This window comes from Pecten maximus, chromosome 18, assembly GCF_902652985.1.
Source record: "Pecten maximus chromosome 18, xPecMax1.1, whole genome shotgun sequence".
NCBI lineage: Eukaryota > Metazoa > Mollusca > Bivalvia > Pectinida > Pectinidae > Pecten > Pecten maximus.
This window is the reverse complement of record NC_047032.1, coordinates 31,064,064-31,084,719: the sequence shown is the minus strand read 5'-3', so window position 1 is coordinate 31,084,719 and position 20,656 is coordinate 31,064,064. Positions and strand designations below refer to the sequence as shown.

At 37.5% G+C, this 20,656-nt stretch overlaps 2 protein-coding genes across 3 annotated transcripts in view; one reads left to right on the top strand and one right to left on the bottom strand.

Annotated features, from left to right (window-relative positions):
* The window catches only part of LOC117316574 (tetratricopeptide repeat protein 38-like), a 42,774-nt gene extending 40,473 nt beyond the window's left edge, over nucleotides 1-2,301 (top strand). The window contains exons 13-14 of one of the 2 annotated variants that reach the window (XM_033871235.1): nucleotides 126-231; nucleotides 597-2,301. In XM_033871235.1, the coding sequence (XP_033727126.1) occupies nucleotides 126-216 (91 nt within the window). In that variant the 3' untranslated portion in view covers nucleotides 217-231; nucleotides 597-2,301. Of the gene's footprint in view, nucleotides 1-125 lie in introns of both variants that reach the window. The other variant, XM_033871234.1, reaches the window with a different exon arrangement.
* Nucleotides 2,302-15,179: 12,878 nt separating this feature from the next.
* LOC117316860 lies at nucleotides 15,180-20,633 on the bottom strand. The gene is made up of 3 exons (XM_033871642.1): nucleotides 18,826-20,633; nucleotides 16,894-17,164; nucleotides 15,180-15,526 (listed from the first exon to the last, which is right to left on the bottom strand). Exons 1-3 carry the CDS (start codon nucleotides 19,103-19,105, stop codon nucleotides 15,340-15,342), a joined length of 738 nt encoding a protein of 245 aa, XP_033727533.1. The 5' UTR covers nucleotides 19,106-20,633; the 3' UTR covers nucleotides 15,180-15,339.
* Between the last annotated feature and the right edge of the window lie 23 nt (nucleotides 20,634-20,656).

The window sequence follows — 20,656 nt, the reverse complement described above, 5'->3', positions numbered from 1 at the left end:
GATAATTAAGTTAGAATGTTGTTTTTTTCATTTTCTGAATTTCTTGTCTGGTCAGCATGAGTGATATTGAACTCCATTATTGAAGTATCAATAACACAATCACTACATGTCTCTGTATCTTACAGGTCCCTGTTGACCGAGCGGAAGGCACTAAAACAGACTGCCCCCCTGACTGACCGACTGATGGCTAAAGCCATGGCTGTCCACGTGGAATAGAAACAAGCTTTCAATGTGTGTAGTTTTGATTCCATTTTTCTCCTCATCAAGTTTTCCAGCTCGCTGTGAACATCTTCTAATTCAACCAGCTAAATTTAAAATGATGAATAGTAATCGTTCAGGGATGATCCCCAACCCATACACTTTAAGAAAAAATTTCTGTTTTCCCAAAAGGCCTAGTTTCATGGTATTTGGCTCAAGTATCTTTCTAGGATAACACAATTAAAGTTTGCAAAATGAAATTACTTTGCGCTTAATGTCAAAGATAAAAGGGTAACTTTAGCAGATCACTTCAAATTTGCATTTGGTGATACAGGGCCATTGTGCCTCTTTTGATATTATTGTTGGTTTTTTTAATATTGATATTTTCTTTCCTTCAGACAATTTTACGACAAGACCATCACGCATCAAAATTAGTATGCACGTACAAAGTTTTGATAACAGGGGTACAATGCACGCACGTAATATCGGGTATAAAAACTAAAATGATAAACAGTCGACAGAAGAAAGTACGATAAGATACAGTACAACACATTATGAATTGTTTTCGATTATTCTCGCAATGTTTTATCAGCCACAATTGCTTCCTGTTCCGGCGAATATATAGCAACCCACATATCTCGGTTATTTCTTAACCTGAATAATGTTACGCTGCATCTCATCTAGGTCGCAATCTTTCGCAATCATATGTTACGATCGTACAGCGTGACATCATTCCCGTTTACGCTAAAGTTAACATGGCTACATCAAAACATCGATCTTTAAACGATTTTTTTCAACCGAAGTAATTTCATTTATCATATTATAATAACTTGATTGAAAGTTAATATTGTAAATCTTAATCAAGTATTGAGTAAGTACTTTCATAAATTCAATCAAAAAGATAACTTAAAATTTTAGGAGGGGGGGGGGGGGGGGAGGGGTATACTAAATAGCTTTAAGCAGACATGGCGCTCACGGAACATTTCAACTATTTATTTATGCATTTTTGCCTGTACCCGTGAAATTTTCTGTAGAGGGGTACACTTTACCCCTGATAAGAAAAATTAATGGGGCATGCTGGACCATTACTGTGCTATAAAATGACCTGAGGACAAATGATTAATGTGCACCAGATTCATTTTATTATTGTAATGAAAGATTCTGTAAATAGCCAACAAAAATTGTACACTGATGTCTTTGAATGATTTGAGGGACAACAGTGATCATGACTTTATAAGGGAGGTAACTTGAATGATTTGAGGGAATATCTGTATACCTGGTATATTGTTTATTACTTTATAAGGGAGGTAACTTGAATGATTTGAGGGAATACCTGTATACCCAATATATTGTTTATTACTTTATAAGGGAGGTAACTTATGTTTAATCCATCCCTGGTCTTTCTGTAAACTCTGACAATCTTGTTTTCTTGTTAGAGACTTGTTATAGCATCATGTAAAAATAGTTTTTGCTCATTTGGAAATTCTTACATAACCTTTCCTGTTAGTGAATGTGCTGAGAACTCAGATGTGTGACAGTTCTGAGATCTATACAGTTAATACTACTATAATCAGATACATGTACATAAAATGTCTCATTAATACTTTCTGTCATTGTTTGAAGCTTTCAAATTTCATTCAACAATATTATATCCGTGATACATAAAACAATATTAATTGTATTTTGTGGTTCCATAGCAACCACCAAATCAACTTAATTTTACAAAACAAAGTGTTTTATGTTATACTGTAGTGGTGTACTAGGCCCTTCTATTTAGTCCACAGGATTCTGACTATCTAGACTACGGATGATGTACTATGACTATATAGTCAGATTTATATGGACTAGTCACTTGTCCTTTGATATATAGACTCTCATTTTACCCACAGCATTATGTCCCTTTATTCTCTTTCAGGATGTTTATTTTGTCAAAAGATAACTTTGAAATTGCCAAATCTTCAAAAGTAGACAGTCGTTGTTTATTTCATCAGTATAACACCTAAAAAATATCTATTTTCTATACAATACAAATGTTTATATGTATACGATATATTGTACATGTTTATACCAGAATATTATACTTTGTACATGTAGTATATCATACAGGTATTGTTTATATGGAATATTATACATTGTACATGTAGTATATGTATATCATACAGATATAGTTTATACCAGAATATTATACATTGTACATGTAGTATATCATACAGATATTGTTATACTAGAATATTATACGACATTGTAGCATCTTGTGCATATAACAATATTATCTAGTAGTACATTATAATTATTTATCGAGTTTTTCTGCACTACAAAGAACTGTATGCACAGCAGTGATTGAGTTTATATTTAAAAGATTTGTCAGCTAAAACAATCAAACCGTAAAAGCCTGTGTACTTTGTGCACCTGTGTAATTTGTGCAGGTATTTTTTGGGGCTGAAAATGCTGGAAAAAACCTCTGCCAATATATTTTGCAGATAAAAAAATTCCTTTTTAATTATGATGAATCCCTAATTAACTCAAATATCAACACATGTAGGTATACCTATACATCTCTTTATTCTCCGACACATTAACAAGAATAAATTGCTGTGTGCATGTTTATTAATTTTTAAGTTCCCATCTGAAATTTCCGTCTTTTGCCAAGATGGCAGACATTTAGAATTGATGATCTTTTTACTGTAAAAAAGACTTGAAAACATCTCTACCTGTACCATTTGTGCACCCCAAATTTAAACTTAATTTCACTAAAAAAAACTGTGCAAATTATATGGGTTTTTACGGTATACATTAAAAGCAATGATTGTATTGCGTATTTGAGGTTAATTCTCAGGTGAAATGATGGAGTTTTATAATTACAGGGTTTGTCAAGTGAAACAATCAAATTGTTTAAAATAATCAAATAAAACCCTCATTGAAACTTCATTGATATAATAATATTTTGTTAGATTTTACTTATTTTCATCATCTAGTAAATGGTAATGAATTAAAAGTCTTAATGACCTATCATTCTGTATTTTCATTGCCATTAGTCTATAATTTACATATTCGAATTCTCCAAAATCCATAATTCAATATCAATAAAATTTTGCAGAAATTTTTACATGGCGAAAGGTCAACCAAAAAAAAAATTTGATGCTTTGAAAAATATTTTGTTAATGTTTTAAAAACAAAGTATCAATACCAATTGTAGATATATTCATATATCAGAACTCATGTGACCGTTAAGGCCCATGGGCCTCTTCTCTTTTGGGTCACAAAACTCATGATAATTTAAAATTGTCAGACAATTTTGGCAGTGCCTTCCGAGATTTTTGCATTCTAAAGTTAATTGGTTTTCCATGGTCAAATTTGGACTTCTATTTTCAGTGTCAAGAAATTAGTAAAATACATGTTATGTAGTGGGGAAAATATTTGAATTACATATGTAGTTCCATGGGTGTCATGTTTAATTTACATATGTACTTCTATGGGTGTGATGATTAATTTACATAATATGTACTTCCATGGGTGTCATGATTAATTTACATATGTACTTCCATGGGTGTCATGATTAATTTTTACATATGTACTTCCATGGGTGTCATGATTAATTTACATATATACTTCCATGGATGTCATGTTTAATTTACATATGTACTTCCATGGGTGTCATGTTTAATTTACAAATGTACTTCCATGGGTGTCACGTTTAATTTACATATGTACTTCCATGGGTGTCATGTTTAATTTACATATGTACTTCCATGGGTGTCATGATTATGAGATATTACTTCCAAGGGTTAATCTATATATGTCAATGGACATTTTGTTTAACTGTTGTATAGTGGATATTATCTGAAAGTTCTTGTATGAATAATGTGTCATTGATTTACAAATGATAATTACACTTAAGCAGCGGTGGTGAACTATATGTGGAAAATATAATTCTGTTGTGAAAAATTTAATTCTGTTGTGGAAAATTTTATTATGAGTTGATAATGTTATATTATTTTGTTGTTATACCTACAATGGTATCAGTGATAACATTTTACCAGTAATGAGAGTTGTATAACTAATGTATGCTGATTGACTACTGCTTGTTTCATGTTAACTTGAAGTTGTTAATGTTGCATAAACTCTGTATATTTTGGTAATAAAATATATTGTATAAACTAGAAAGTCATTGTTATATAACACCATCCTGTCTGGAGCAGCGAGTACAGATATGTCTGTTGTCAAATTATTTCCCCTTTTGATAAAGTTTGGATACTAGATATCGAACCCGGCTAAATCACACCAGCTGGCCTCACTGCTGATCAAAGTATTTGGCCTCTGAAAAACCATTTTTGAACAAAAAGCTCTTTATCCCAGCAAGTTACTGGGCAATTATGACTTAAAATCATTCTCTGATAACAAAAACCCACTGGTCTGAAGGTGTTCTCATTGTTGTGATTGGTTTTTTTCCTCCACAAGAAATTACGGGAAATCAAGTAGTTGTTTTGTTTATCCCTCCTTCTTTTTAGTCAAAAAATGTCCTTTGTCCATCCCTAATTCTCAACTCACACAAGGTAGATGAATTTCATTGATACAAGAATGTTTTGTTGATTGGTAACTCGTGCACAGACTAAAATAGACCAAAGGTCAAGGCTGCATGGACTAGAATAGACCCAAGGTCAAGGCTGAACAGACTAGAATAAATCCAAGGTCAAGGCTGAACAGACTAGAATAGATCCAATGTCAAGGCTGAACAGACTAGAATATATCCAATGTCAAGGCTGAAAAGACTAGAATAGATCCAATGTCAAGGCTGCATAGACTAGAATAGATCCAATGTCAAGGCTGAACAGACTAGAATAGATCCAATGTCAAGGCTGCACAGACTAGAATAAATCCAAGGTCTAGGCTGAACAGACTAGAATAGATCCAATGTCAAGGCTGCACAGACTAGAAAAGATCCAATGTCAAGGCTGAACAGACTAGAATAGATCCAATGTCAAGGCTGAACAGACTAGAATAGATCCAATGTCAAGGCTGCACAGACTAGAATAGATCCAATGTCAAGGCTGAACAGACTAGAATAGATCCAATGTCAAGGCTGAACAGACTAGAATAGATCCAATGTCAAGGCTGCACAGACTAGAATAGATCCAATGTCAAGGCTGCACAGACTAGAATAGATCCAATGTCAAGGCTGAACAGACTAGAATAGATCCAATGTCAAGGCTGAACAAACTAGAATAGATCCAATGTCAAGGCTGCACAGACTAGAATAGATCCAATGTCAAGGCTGAACAGACTAGAATAGATCCAATGTCAAGGCTGAACAGACTAGAATAGATCCAATGTCAAGGTTGCACACAATAGAATGCTTGAAATAGCAAGTGAAAATTGTTGGTATTTTATAATACAATTGATCTTGTATGACTTCCTTAATATTAAAGAATCTTTGAAAAGTTTTCTTTTCTTGACAAATATCATTAATCCTAAATATGACTTGAAACAAGGTCATAAAAGGTTAGACTCTTGACTCTGCTTAAAATCTACCAAAAACAGAAACAAATGCATAAATGAAGTAAAATATATTTGGGTGCCAGTATCTCCGCCCCGTATCCGCGATAGGTAACCCTATAGTGATCACATTGTTCACACATTTTGTTCACAGCTGATAACTGTAGTTTTTATTGACATTATGAAGCAAAGTCGGCCTGAATTAAACAAGTCAACTGATCAAAAATCAAAGTCACTGTGTCAAAGGTCAAGGACAAAAATGGATCTCTAACACTTGTTATTAGTAAGGGGGTGTATTTAAGGTTTAAAGAAAACAAATCAAAGCTAACGAACAAGTTTTGATTTCATGTCGGTTTATTTTCAGCATGAAGTATGGAGGGGGATGGAGACGAGAGTCGCATCACAGTACCTGAAATGTATAATTTTCTTCCTTGCGATTTTTTTGAAGTCCAACTGTAAAACATCAACCTAAGCGATGTGGGCTTCTTAATGATTATTGAGATGTATTACCCGACGATTGAGTGTGATGGCTACTTGATGATTATTGGGATGTATTACCCGACGATTGAGTGTGATGGCTACTTGATGATTATTGGGATGTATTGTCCGACGATTGAGTGTGATGGACTACTTGATGATTATTGGGATGTATTACCCGACGATTGAGTGTGATGGCTACTTGATGATTATTGGGATGTATTACCCGACGATTGAGTGTGATGGACTACTTGATGATTATTGGGATGTATTACCCGACGATTGAGTGTGATGGACTACTTGATGATTATTGGGATGTATTACCCGACGATTGAGTGTGATGGACTACTTGATGATTATTGGGATGTATTACCCGACGATTGAGTGTGATGGACTACTTGATGATTATTGGGATGTATTACCCGACGATTGAGTGTGATGGACTACTTGATGATTATTGGGATGTATTACCTGACGATTGAGTGTGATGGACTACTTGATGATTATTGGGATGTATTGTCCGACGATTGAGTGTGATGGACTACTTGATGATTATTGGGATGTATTGTCCCGACGATTGAGTGTGATGGCTACTTGATGATTATTGGGATGTATTACCCGACGATTGAGTGTGATGGACTACTTGATGATTATTGGGATGTATTGTCCCGACGATTGAGTGTGATGGACTACTTGATGATTATTGGGATGTATTGTCCGACGATTGAGTGTGATGGCTACTTGATGATTATTGGGATGTATTACCCGACGATTGAGTGTGATGGACTACTTGATGATTATTGGGATGTATTGCCCGACGATTGAGTGTGATGGACTACGTGATGATTATTGGGATGTATTACCCGACGATTGAGTGTGATGGCTACTTGATGATTATTGGGATGTATTGCCCGACGATTGAGTGTGATGGACTACGTGAAGATTATTGGGATGTATTGTCCCGACGATTGAGTGTGATGGACTACTTGATGATTATTGAGATGTATTACCCGACGATTGAGTGTGATGACTACTTGATGATTATTGAGATGTATTGTCCGACGATTGAGTGTGATGGACTACTTGATGATTATTGAGATGTATTACCCGACGATTGAGTGTGATGGACTACTTGATGATTATTGAGATGTATTGTCCGACGATTGAGTGTGATGGCTACTTGATGATTATTGAGATGTATTGTCCGACGATTGAGTGTGATGGACTACTTGATGATTATTGGGATGTATTACCCGACGATTGAGTGTGATGGCTACTTGATGATTATTGGGATGTATTACCCGACGATTGAGTGTGATGGCTACTTGATGATTATTGGGATGTATTACCCGACGATTGAGTGTGATGGCTACTTGATGATTATTGGGATGTATTACCCGACGATTGAGTGTGATGGACTACTTGATGATTATTGAGATGTATTACCCGACGATTGAGTGTGATGACTACTTGATGATTATTTGGATGTATTACCCGACGATTGAGTGTGATGGCTACTTGTTGATTATTGGGATGTATTACCCGACGATTGAGTGTGATGGCTACTTGATGATTATTGAGATGTATTGTCCCGACGATTGAGTGTGATGGCTACTTGATGATTATTGGGATGTATTGCCCGACGATTGAGTGTGATGGCTACTTGATGATTATTGGGATGTATTACCCGACGATTGAGTGTGATGGCTACTTGATGATTATTGGGATGTATTACCCGACGATTGAGTGTGATGGACTACTTGATGATCTGTTAGTAATCCAGGTTTTCACAATTTTTTTAGCTTTTTCTGTTTGAAGCCTGGAAGTTGTGTTGAGAGTTGGATTATTTGGTAATGTTAGTCATAGGCTGGAAACATGGACACCAACACTTAACACACCAACCGCTTCAGGATATAATAACAAATCGTGAGTCACCCCTCCACCTTCAACATTTGTACAGTAAACCACATAGCCAGATATCTACATCATATCCATGATACAATGAGATGTTTAGCAGTTCTGATAGCTTGATGTGGTCTGTAGTCTGGCTGTAATGAGGAAGGGGAGTGCTATTAAGGCACAGTGTCCTATTGGGTCATCCACCGGACATCTTCTTGGCCTAATAAGCCTGAAGTACAGCTATAGCTTCCTTCACCTGTAACGACAATGTTCAGATATTACACTTTACAATTTTAAAACAGAAATTCGAAAGGTCAGCACAAATGACACTTCATTCTTTTTTTCTGATAACTTCTTTCAGGTTGTCTCAAATTTTAGAATCCTACAAGGTTTATAATTTTCATCAGCAGCTACATTACATTAGAAGCAGTTGTGTAACCATGGCAAAAGTTTCCAGCCCAGGACATTGTGACACTTACCTTAGCCTCGAGAGATTCGTGGAACTCCAGCATGTGAAGCAATTCGGAGTTGTCGATTTCCAACAACATGCCTGTGATCTTTCCTGCCAGTTCGGGGTACATCCTCTGGATAAGAGGGAACAGACGTTCGCCCAACATCTGTTTCTGCTCTTGTGGAGGGGCAGCAGCCAACATGGATGCTGTCAGAGGTTCCTGGCCTTGGACAAGCACGGCCTGCTGGGGCTGCTACAATACAACAACCAATACATATCAACACAGTACAAAACATTGCTTTGGAAATTCAGTAGAACTAACCAAGTTACTCTGGATAGCTTTAACTTCATTTGCATCTTGTACTTGTCTTTCTAAAGTCTTGTTATTCATACTTAAACTTGGTTTACGAGTTTTTTGATAAACAAGTTTTTGAAATAAAAATTGTTCCGTCTGCATCAGACTCATACAACATTTATGGTAAGTGCATATAAAGACATGTGTGGCCATCTATTTTCATTTGACCTTAATTTGGTGATAGATCGAGTGTTTACACCATCCTACTGAGACCAATTCACAAATTAACAACCTTAATTTACAGCTTACTAAAGATTTCACTTTGACTATGGACGTTTTACTGGACTAAGTCTTGATTAAACAACCAGTTCCATATCCTTTATCCTTCCTTTAAGAGTTTGAGCTATTAACAGATGAGGTGATCAGGCCACACATGGTGATAGGAAGTCAAAGAGAATGAAGAATGTAGTAATGTCTGTGTGAAGTGTTGGTGGATATAGGGTGGTGAATCTTTGGTAGATGTAGAGTTGTGAAGTGTTGGTGGACAATGGTGTGTGGATGTGGAGCGTTAGTGGACAATGGTGTGTGGATGTAGAATCGTGAAGTGTTGGTTGACAATGGTGTGTGGATGTAGGGTCGTGAAGCGTTGGTGGACAATGGTGTGTGGATGTAGGGTCGTGAAGTGTTGGTAGACAATGGTGTGTAGATGTAGGGTCGTGAAGTGTTGGTAGACAATGGTGTGTGGATGTAGGGTTGTGAAGTGTTGGTAGACAATGGTTTGTGGATGTAGAGTCGTGAAGTGTTGGTAGACAATGGTGTGTGGATGTAGGGTCGTGAAGTGTTGGTAGACAATGGTGTGTGGATGTAGGGTCGTGAAGTGTTGGTAGACAATGGTGTGTGGATGTAGAGTTGTGAAGTGTTGGTAGACAATGGTGTGTAGATGTAGGGTCGTGAAGTGTTGGTAGACAATGGTGTGTGGATGTAGGGTTGTGAAGCGTTGGTAGACAATGGTGTGTAGATGTAGGGTCGTGAAGTGTTGGTAGACAATGGTGTGTGGATGTAGGGTCGTGAAGCGTTGGTGGACAATGGTGTGTGGATGTAGGGTCGTGAAGTGTTGGTAGACAATGGTGTGTGGATGTAGAGTCGTGAAGTGTTGGTAGACAATGGTGTGTGGATGTAGGGTCGTGAAGTGTTGGTAGACAATGGTTTGTGGATGTAGAGTCGTGAAGTGTTGGTAGACAATGGTGTGTGGATGTAGAGTCGTGAAGTGTTGGTAGACAATGGTGTGTGGATGTAGGGTCGTGAAGTGTTGGTGGACAATGGTGTGTGGATGTAGGGTCGTGAAGTGTTGGTAGACAATGGTGTGTGGATGTAGGGTCGTGAAGCGTTGGTGGACAATGGTGTGTGGATGTAGGGTCGTGAAGCGTTGGTAGACAATGGTGTGTGGATGTAGGGTCGTGAAGCGTTGGTGGACAATGGTGTGTGGATGTAGGGTCGTGAAGTGTTGGTAGACAATGGTGTGTGGATGTAGGGTCGTGAAGCGTTGGTGGACAATGGTGTGTGGATGTAGAGTCGTGAAGTGTTGGTAGACAATGGTGTGTAGATGTAGAGTTGTGAAGTGTTGGTAGACAATGGTGTGTGGATGTAGGGTCGTGAAGTGTTGGTGGACAATGGTGTGTGGATGTAGAGTCGTGAAGTGTTGGTAGACAATGGTGTGTAGATGTAGAGTTGTGAAGTGTTGGTAGACAATGGTGTGTGGATGTAGGGTTGTTAGGAGTTGGTAGACAATGGTGTGTGGATGTAGGGTCTGTATAGTTTAAATTCCAAGAATTCTTCGATGACCATTTCCCTGTCTAAGGCTCCAGATTACACTTACCTGTTGCCTCCTTAGGTTAGAGTAATTAAACCAATAAAAATAGATGATTTAGTTATGCAGAAGTAGTGTCTTTAGACTGTCTATATATTATAGATGTGATGTCAATTGAGAGAGCCAGTCTCAGAAGGTGTAGAGACTGAGAAAAGAACAAAAGGACTAAAGCTTGTACAATGTTGAGGTAGAACAAAGGATAGATTAAGGTGTGGAATTAGTTACAATGCTTTAACTGTGACTAATTCCAGTAACATTGGACCAGAACCAAGTGGTGGAGATTCTGTGTAGTCACTGAAACCTCCCCAGTCTTTATCAATGGCAGAAGATTGTTGGTCCATAAGCATACCTTTGAAGTTGGTGATATCTGAAATATGAAGAGTGTAAAGTATTTATTAATATATTCTCTTTGGGTGTAAATTATTTTTTAAATCGAAACTGCTTTGACTTTTCAATACACACCTCAATGTATTTATTTTTCAGTAAAATAAAGAAAATGAATAATAATTGCACATGAATACATGTACATATGTATCTATAGACAAAATTCTTCTTCTTCTTATTTAATAAAATAAATACATTGAGGTGTGTATTGATACACACATGAACTTTTAGTATTTTTAGTAGTTTTAGTATAACAACCTTTTTAGCCCACCATCATCAGATGGTGGGCTATTCAAATCGCCCTGCGTCCGTGGTCCGTCGTCCGTCCGTCCCTCCCTCCGTCCGTCCGTCCCTCCGTCCGTCCGTCCGTCCGTCCGTCCGTAAACAATTCTTGTTATCGCTAATCCTCAGAAAGTACTGAAGGGATCTTTCCCAAATTTCATATGTGGGTTCCCCTTGGTGCCTAGTTATGCATATTGCATTTTTAGACCAATCGGAAAACAACATGGCCGACAGGCAGCCATCTTGGATTTTGGCAATTGAAGTTTGTTATCGCTATTTCTGAGAAAGTACTGAAGGGATCTTTCTCAAATTTCACATGTAGGCTTCCCTTGGTGCCTAGTTATGCATATTGCATTTTGAGACCAATCGGAAAACAACATGGCCGACAGGCAGCCATCTTGGCTTTTGATAATTGAAGTTTGTTATCGCTATTTCTGAGAAAGTACTGAAGGGATCTTTCTCAAATTTCACTATGTAGGCTTCCCCTTGGTGCCTAGTTATGCATATTGCATTTTGAGACCAATCGGAAAACAACATGGCCAACAGGCAGCCATCTTGGATTTTGATAATTGAAGTTTGTTATCGCTATTTCTGAGAAAGTACTGAATGGATCTTTCTCAAATTTCATATGTAGGCTCCCCTTGGTGCCTAGTTATGCATATTGCATTTTGAGACCAATCGGAAAACAACATGGCCGACAGGCAGCCATATTGGATTTTGATAATTGAAGTTTGTTATCGCTATTTCTGAGAAAGTACTGAATGGATCTTTCTCAAATTTCATATGTAGGTTCCCCTTGGTGCCTAGTTATGCATATTGCATTTTGAGACCAATCGGAAAACAACATGGCCGACAGGCAGCCATCTTGGATTTTGACAATTGAAGTTTGTTATCGCTATTTCTGAGAAAGTACTGAAGGGATCTTTCTCAAATTTCATATGTAGGCTCCCCTTGGTGCCTAGTTATGCATATTGCATTTTGAGACCAATCGGAAAACAACATGGCCGACAGGCAGCCATATTGGATTTTGATAATTGAAGTTTGTTATCGCTATTTCTGAGAAAGTACTGAATGGATCTTTCTCAAATTTCATATGTAGGTTCCCCTTGGTGCTTAGTTATGCATATTGCATTTTGAGACCAATCGGAAAACAACATGGCCGACAGGCAGCCATCTTGGATTTTGACAATTGAAGTTTGTTATCGCTATTTCTGAGAAAGTACTGAAGGGATCTTTCTCAAATTTCATATGTAGATTCCCCTTGGTGCCTAGTTATGCATATTGCATTTTGAGACCAATCGGAAAACAACATGGCCGACAGGCAGCCATCTTCAATTTTGACAATTGAAGTTTGTTATCGCTATTTCTCAGAAACTTATGAAGGGATCTTTCTGAATTTCATATAAAGGTTCCTCTTAGTGCCTAGTTATGCATATTGCGTTTTGAGACCAATTGGAAAACAACATGGCCGACAGGCAGCCATCTTGGATTTTGACAATTGAAGTTTGTTATCGCTATTTCTCAGAAAGTACTGAAGGGATCTTTCTGAAATTTCATATGTAGGTTCCCCTATGTGCCTAGTTATGCATATTGCATTTTGAGACTATTCGGAAAACAACATGGCCGACAGGCAGTCATCTTGGATTTTGACAATTGAAGTTTGTTATCGCTATTTCTGAGAAAGTACTGAAGGGATCTTTCTCAAATTTCATATGTAGGTTTCCCTCAGTGCGTAGTTATGCATATTGCATTTTGAGACCAATCGAAAAACAACATGGCCGACAGGCAGCCATCTTGGATTTTGACAATTGAAGATTGTTATCGCTATTTATCAGAAATTGCTGAAAGGATCTTTCTGAATTTCATTTGTAGGTTGCCCTCTGTGTCTAGTTATACATATTGGATTTTGAGACCAGTCAAAAAACAACCTGGCTGACAGGCAGCCATCTTGTATTTTGAAAATTGAAGTTTGTTATCGCTATTGTACAGAAGGTACTGAAGGGATTTTTCTCAAATTCCATATGTAGGTTCCCCTTGGTCCCTGGTATTGCATTTTGGGACTAATCGGAAAACAACATGGCCGACAGACAGCCATTATCGCTAAATCTTAAATTTTATATATAGGTTCCCCTTGTTTGAAAAGTACTAGATCTAGAGGGCTGTTTCTGAATTTACACAGATTAGTAAGACTTAGAAGAAGGGAAAAGTAGAGAAAAGATCAATCTGACATGGAACCTATAAAGATCATTCAATGGTGGGCGCCAAGATCCCTCTGGGATCTCTTGTTTATTGAATCACATAAATCTGCCAGGTTTTCGTCATCTGGCTGTTCATCAGTGTTGGCTCTGGGATCTAAATCTTCCAGCTGACCATTGTTGGATGGAGTTTCTGTGACAGTAATAGGTCTGAAGGAAAATCATGGATTTGCAACAATGTTACAAATGTTGCTTAAAACTGCAAATAATTTTAATTGTCCATCATAGATACAATACAAGAAGATCATAGCTTTATGTTAACAGATATTCCAAAATAAGCCATAATAAATTAATTCCTAGATTCTCATACCCTTCCGCCCTGAATTTATTTTATGAAATAACAAGAGATCCCAGCCCACCATTGAATGATCTTCATAGTTTCTATGTCAGATTGATCTTTTCTCTACTTTTCCCTTCTGTAAATAAGCGATAACAAACTTCAATCTTCAAAATCCAAGATGGCTGCCTTTCGGCCATGTTTTTTTCGATTGGTCTCAAAATCCAATATGCATAACAAGGCATCAAGGGGAACCTACATATGAAATTTGAGAAAGATCTCTTCATTACTTTCTGAGAAATAGCGATAACAAACTTCAATTGTCAAAATCCAAGATGGCTTCCTGTCGGCCATGTTGTTTTCCGATTGGTCTCAAAATGCACTATGCATAACTAGGTACCAAGAGGAACCTTCATATGAAATTTGAGAAAGATCTCTTCATTACTTTCTGAGAAATAGCGATAACAAACTTCAATTGTCAAAATCCAAGATGGCTTCCTGTCGGCCATGTTGTTTTCCGATCGGTCCCAAAATGCACTATGCATAACTAGGTACCAAGAGGAACCTTCATATGAAATTTGAGAAAGATCTCTTCATTACATTCTGTGAAATAGCGATAACAAACTTCAATTGTCAAAATCCAAGATGGCTTCCTGTCGGCCATGTTGTTTTCCGATTGGTCTCAAAATGCAATATGCATAACTAGGTACCAAGAGGAACCTACATATGAAATTTGAGAAAGATCCCTTCCGTGCTTTTTGAGAAATAGCGATAACAAGAATTGTTTACGGACGGACGGACAGACCACGGACGAGGGTGATTTGAATAGCCCACCATCATCAGATGAAAAAAAAAATGTTCTGGCCAAAATTTACCAGATTATGTTTTTAGGCACAATTTATCTTATTGTGACTATTTTCTGCAAAAAAAAAAAAAAAAAAACCCTCCACCTGCCTCAATTTAAAAAAAAAGATCTATCTTTAGAATTCATCTACGGCTCAGCTGAAAATTGTTCATATTTTTTTTTTTTTAAATGAACCTCAAAAACATACCTGCGCACTATACGCGAGTGCGCACTATACCCGAATATTTACGGTATATGTTCACCCAAAATCTTATATATTCACTGCAAAATCTTTTATTTTCACTACAAAATCTTATATTTTCACTGTTCATTGCTGCAGTGAATATAATAAAAGTTTTATTAGTTTGATGATTTCTATATTTAATTGGCAAAAATGCAATAAAAGTTTATATTCTGTTCACATTTTATGATACTAGTATCAAGTAAGTATATTTCAGTGAGGTAGCACTATAAAGTCAGCATTATAGTTCCACGCTATCACAAGGAGACAAACATGAACATACCTCAGCCTCCCAAAACACATACTCACCACACACAGGAGCTAGGCTGTCCGAGCTTAGCTGTATTATAGTACATTAAACAATATTAAACCAGACTTAGTGTCGAGTTACTGAAGTCAAACTAGGCACATACTTAGCCTTCTTTATTGGAACTCGGCAGTCTTGTTCATTTGGTGCATTTTGCCGTTTCCACCATTGACTTTCTCCCTCTGTGCCTGGCTTTGGTTCAAATGCTTCTACCTCATAAAGAACTGCACCTACATGCCTGCATGCACCACGAGCCCTAAAGTACGCAAGATTTTTTGGTAGGTATGTACAATATGCGTTGTGCTGGATATTTTAAAGAATGCTACAATTGGTGTAAATACATTATACATGTATAATATTGTAAGGATGCATTCTAAAATTAACCAACAACTCTTTAACAAAAATCAGTTGTATGCAGTTCAGTATAAAATTTCAGTGTAATTTTTTAATTAACCATCATGTTTTGGTTATTGTTATTATCATGATATTTTTTTTGTGATTAATGCACTAACTGAAATAAATAAAGACAGCCACCACTTAAATATTCCCATGCAAATTCCCATTGGAAATTTAGTATTCTTTACAACATTTACAAACTCCACCCACTGAGCCAAAGAAGCTGTACAGTTTGTATTTAGCATAGGTGTCAACAAGAACTAGCAAATTTGCATTCTTTTGTGGTAAAAAAAATGTGCCTCCTGCATAAAAAGGCACAAAATTTATTGTACATTATAAAACCAAACATTTTGCAATTTGGTGAATTACAGCCCCCAACCCTTCCCAACATGAGAAATTTTATGCCAAGAATGCAAAAGTGCTTGATTCTTGGTCCCAAGTAAAAAAAAAATTAGTGGAAAGTAGATAGTTATGACCTATATAGAAAGTTGAGCTTTAACTTTTTCTTTGATGTAGCTCAAAGGTTAAAATGTAGGTGAGTGACCTATTTCAAAACATGAAACACCACCAATGTACCTCACCAAGGTGAATATATACCCCAAGTATAAAATGCCATTGACATATAGAGCACGGACAACATTTCTATGATATAGGTCAAAGGTCAAATGTAAGTCTGAGTGACCTACTTTCGATACACCAATATTATTATTATAACATGATTAATGTGTACTAAGGAATACACCAACAACATACATCAGTAGCTTTTGTAGTGTAAGATATAAAACACTTCAACGACATATTCAACCTTTGAGACATTGGAGGTTTCCTGAATAACAACGGCATTGATGATTCCCGACAGGGAGACAACTTTTGAGACTATAGTCTTTGTAATAGGAGTGGAAAAATGCACGGCCAGACCTGGGTTCGAACCCGGGACCTCCGAACACTAGCCAGATGCTCTACCGATTGAGCTACCTGGTCGCCAATGATCGACCCGGTCCAGTTCCACTACATCTATAGTTTCATATATGACACACCACATTTACAGCATTGGACCTTAACTAGGTGAACCAATTAATTCCCCATGCATTGTCACAAGGTGACCAAATGCTTCTAGAATCAATTATGAAGAATGAGATAAGATAGAAAAGACAGTGAGACATCAGACGGAATAAACAGAAAATACCCCCCCCCCCCCCCTTACAAATATATAAATCATATAATTACCCTCCGGTGCATGTGCAGTATGCAACAGCAACGTCTCCGTGTTTTTTCCCTAAACAAATCCAAACATCATAAACTACCACAGACACAGTCTGAGTCCGAGTCTGCGTTGATCTTACTTTCGCCCGGAATAGAGAGTAACGACTGTTCCCAAGTGGATTGAATTCCAAATTATCTACGTGGCCATCATAGAAAAGACGGTAGTCATCACAAGACTTATACGTTTTTAATTGACGCTTGTCATAATCAGCACGTGAACAAAGAATGTGATTAACAAGAGATCCCAGAGGGATCTTGGCGCCCACCATTGAATGATCTTTATAGGTTCCATGTCAGATTGATCTTTTCTCTACTTTTCCCTTCTAAGTCTTACTAATCTGTGTAAATTCAGAAACAGCCCTCTAGTACTTTTCAAACAAGGGGTACCTATATATAAAATTTAAGATTTAGCGATAATGGCTGTCTGTCCACCATGTTGCTTTCGGATTGGTCCCAAAATGCAACACCAGGGACCAAGGGGAACCTACATATGAAATTTGAGAAAGATCCCTTCAGCACTTTCTTAGAAATAGCGATAACAAGTTTCAATTGTCAAAATTTAAGATGGCTGCCTATCGGCCATGTTGTTTTCCGATTAGTCTCAAATTGCAATATGCATAACTAGGCACCATGGGGAACCTACATATGACATTTGAGAAAGATCCCTTCATTACTTTCTGAGAAATAGCGATAACAAACTTCAATTGTCAAAATCCAAGATGGCTGCCTGTCGGCCATGTTGTTTTCCGATTGGTCTCAAAATGCTTTATGCATAACTAGGCACCAAGGGGAACCTATATATGAAATTTAAAAAAGATCTCTTCAGTACATTCTGAGAAATAGCGATAACAAACTTCAATTGTCAAAATCCAAGATGGCTGCCTGTCGGCCATGTTGTTTTCCGATAGGTCTCAAAATGCTTAATGCATAACTAGGCAGCAAGGGGAACCTTCATATGAAATTTGAGAAAGATCTCGTCAGTACATTCTGAGAAATAGCGATAACAAACTTCAATTGTCAAAATCCAAGATGGCTGCCTGTCGGCCATGTTGTTTTCCGATTGGTCTCAAAATGCAATATGCATAACTAGGCACCAAGGGGAACCTACATATGAAATTTGAGAAAGATCTCTTCAGTACCTTCTGAGAAATAGCAATAACAAACTTCAATTGTCAAAATCCAAGATGGCTGCCTGTCGGCCATGTTGTTTTCCGATTGGTCTCAAAATGCAATATGCATAACTAGGCACCAAGGGGAACCTACATATGAAATTTGAGAAAGATCCCTTCAGTGCTTTCTGAGAAATAGCGATAACAAACTTCAATTGTCAAAATCCAAGATGGCTGCCTGTCGGCCATGTTGTTTTCCGATTGGTCTCAAAATGCAATATGCATAACTAGGCAGCAAGGGGAACCTACATATGAAATTTGAGAAAGATCCCTTCAGTACTTTCTGAGAAATAGCGATAACAAACTTCAATTGTCAAAATCCAAGATGGCTGCCTGTCGGCCATGTTGTTTTCCGATTGGTCTCAAAATGCAATATGCATAACTAGGCAGCAAGGGGAACCTACATATGAAATTTGAGAAAGATCCCTTCAGTACTTTCTGAGAAATAGCGATAACAAACTTCAATTGTCAAAATCCAAGATGGCTGCCTGTCGGCCATATTGTTTTCCGTTAGGTCTCAAAATGTGATATGCATAACTAGGCACCAAGGGGAACCTACTTATGAAATCTGAGAAAGATCCCTTCAGTACTTTCTGAGAAATAGCGATAACAAGAATTGTTTACGGACGGACGGACGGAGGGACGGACGGAGGGACGGACGGACGGACGGACGGACGACGGACCCAGGGCGATTTGAATAGCCCACCATCTGATGATGGTGGGCTAAAAACATCAAAAAGAGTAAAGTTCGGGATTTTTGATAGATCGCTGGAAAACCCAGTCATACGTAGAGGGTCCTCTGTGATACCTAGTTCTTCGAGTGAGACACTTTCCTTCGGCGAAATCCTCCGAAAATCGGGATTTATAGGTAAATCTATATTGTGGACAGCAAGACACAGTTCAATAAGTTCCCGCTTTTTTATGTTTGAAACAGTTATTCCTCTCTGGTTCAGATACTTTTGCAATACATCAATATTACTCGTCTGAAAACTTTCAAATGCCGCCATGTTGTTTACATTAGCAATGAGGACATCACGTGACCAAGGCAAATCTAATAAACGGAAAGCTTGCCGGAACTGGAATTTGAAAGATTGTCACACATATATTGTTGGGAAAGTTAAATGTATAAATACTATAGTTTTGTATAATCTTAGTATGCTTGTGCCATGTTTTAGGATTATATTATTATGTATTATGTGAACATTGAAAAATAAAAAAAAATGAGAAAAATATATATATACATGTATATTGTTGGGAAAATATACTGAAAGTTAACATTAATAGATGTAATTTTCATAATACAGATATAATCAAATTTCTTTATCAATAAATTTCGGTGTACAAGGGGCAAAAAGGAAACATAGTAACATGTCTAAGCGTCTTTAGACCACAACAGTATCAAGAGGCCAATGGGCCTTAACAATAACACCAGTTCTGAAATACACTCCAATTGCTATTGTTTTGTATGTTTTGGAATTAAGAATTTAACGCGCATGACCAGTATGACCTTGAAGGTAGGCAAAAGTCATTTGTGAAAGAATAGGGAAAAACACACTCCTGCTGAGAGCCCCGACAGGAATCAAACCTGGGTCTCCGGTGTGATTAGCCACGACTCAACCTCCCGAGCCAAAGAAGCATGCTCCGTCAGCTAAGTGAGATACCGACCCGTTCTTCTACACATTCAACTGAAGAGCTGCTTCTGTCCCAATATCATGACCCTGGGCCTCATGGTTATAGAGATGTTTAAAGATTATACATCAGACTTTTACATGTACATTTGAAATAGCAATAAACTGTCAAAATCAGAGACAGTCGCCTGTCTGCCATTTTGTTTTCTAGATCAGATTGTAAATGAAATGGGCACAACTAAGGATCAAGGGGAACATACAAATGAAATTCCTCCCAGTAGTTCACAAAAAATGTGTAAACAGCGATTGTTTATGGAGGGACTGGTGTCCGAGTAGAGTGGGCTATAAATCCATGATGGCCACTGGTCTTGCCTTATTTTACCCGATCAGGCTCAAAATTGTAGACACATCTTGGAGCGTACACATCAAGTTTAAGAAATCTCCTTTCCTTACTTTCAAGAAATAGCAATATCAAACTTCGACCATCAGAATCCTAGATGGCTGCCGTTCTCCATTTTGTTTCCCCATCTAGGTGACCTACATACAATGTATGAAGTATGATTGATAATTATCCTGGAAGTACAATGTACTTATCAAGTAATAGTGCTAACACGATTCTTTATGGCCAGATCATGGACCTTGGTTGTAGCACCTTTTGAAGCTATCCATCTGATGAGGTTGAACCAAAATACAACTCGTGCCAAATCCTCTTTAATTTTCCTTTCAGTGCACCCACCATTAAACGATCTTTATAAATTCCATGTCAGGCCGATCTTCTCTTTTTTTTCCCCTCTTACTTATCTGCTAACATGAACACATGGAAGCTACATGTCAAAATTGACAAACATCCCTCCGTTTTTTTTTAATCAAGGGGAACCTATTAATGAAATTTGAAAAAAAGCGATAATGGCAGGTCCCAAAATGCAATTC

Coding starts and splice junctions, on each gene's coding strand:
- LOC117316860 (XM_033871642.1), bottom strand. CDS start 19,105: ATGGCGGCATTTGAAAGTTTTCAGACGAGTAATATTGATGTATTGCAA. Junction 17,165..18,825: donor CTTTACTCTTTTTGATGTTT/TTAGCCCACCAT, acceptor TGGGATCTCTTG/TTAATCACATTCTTTGTTCA. Junction 15,527..16,893: donor TACTGCACATGCACCGGAGG/GTAATTATATGA, acceptor TGCGTACTTTAG/GGCTCGTGGTGCATGCAGGC.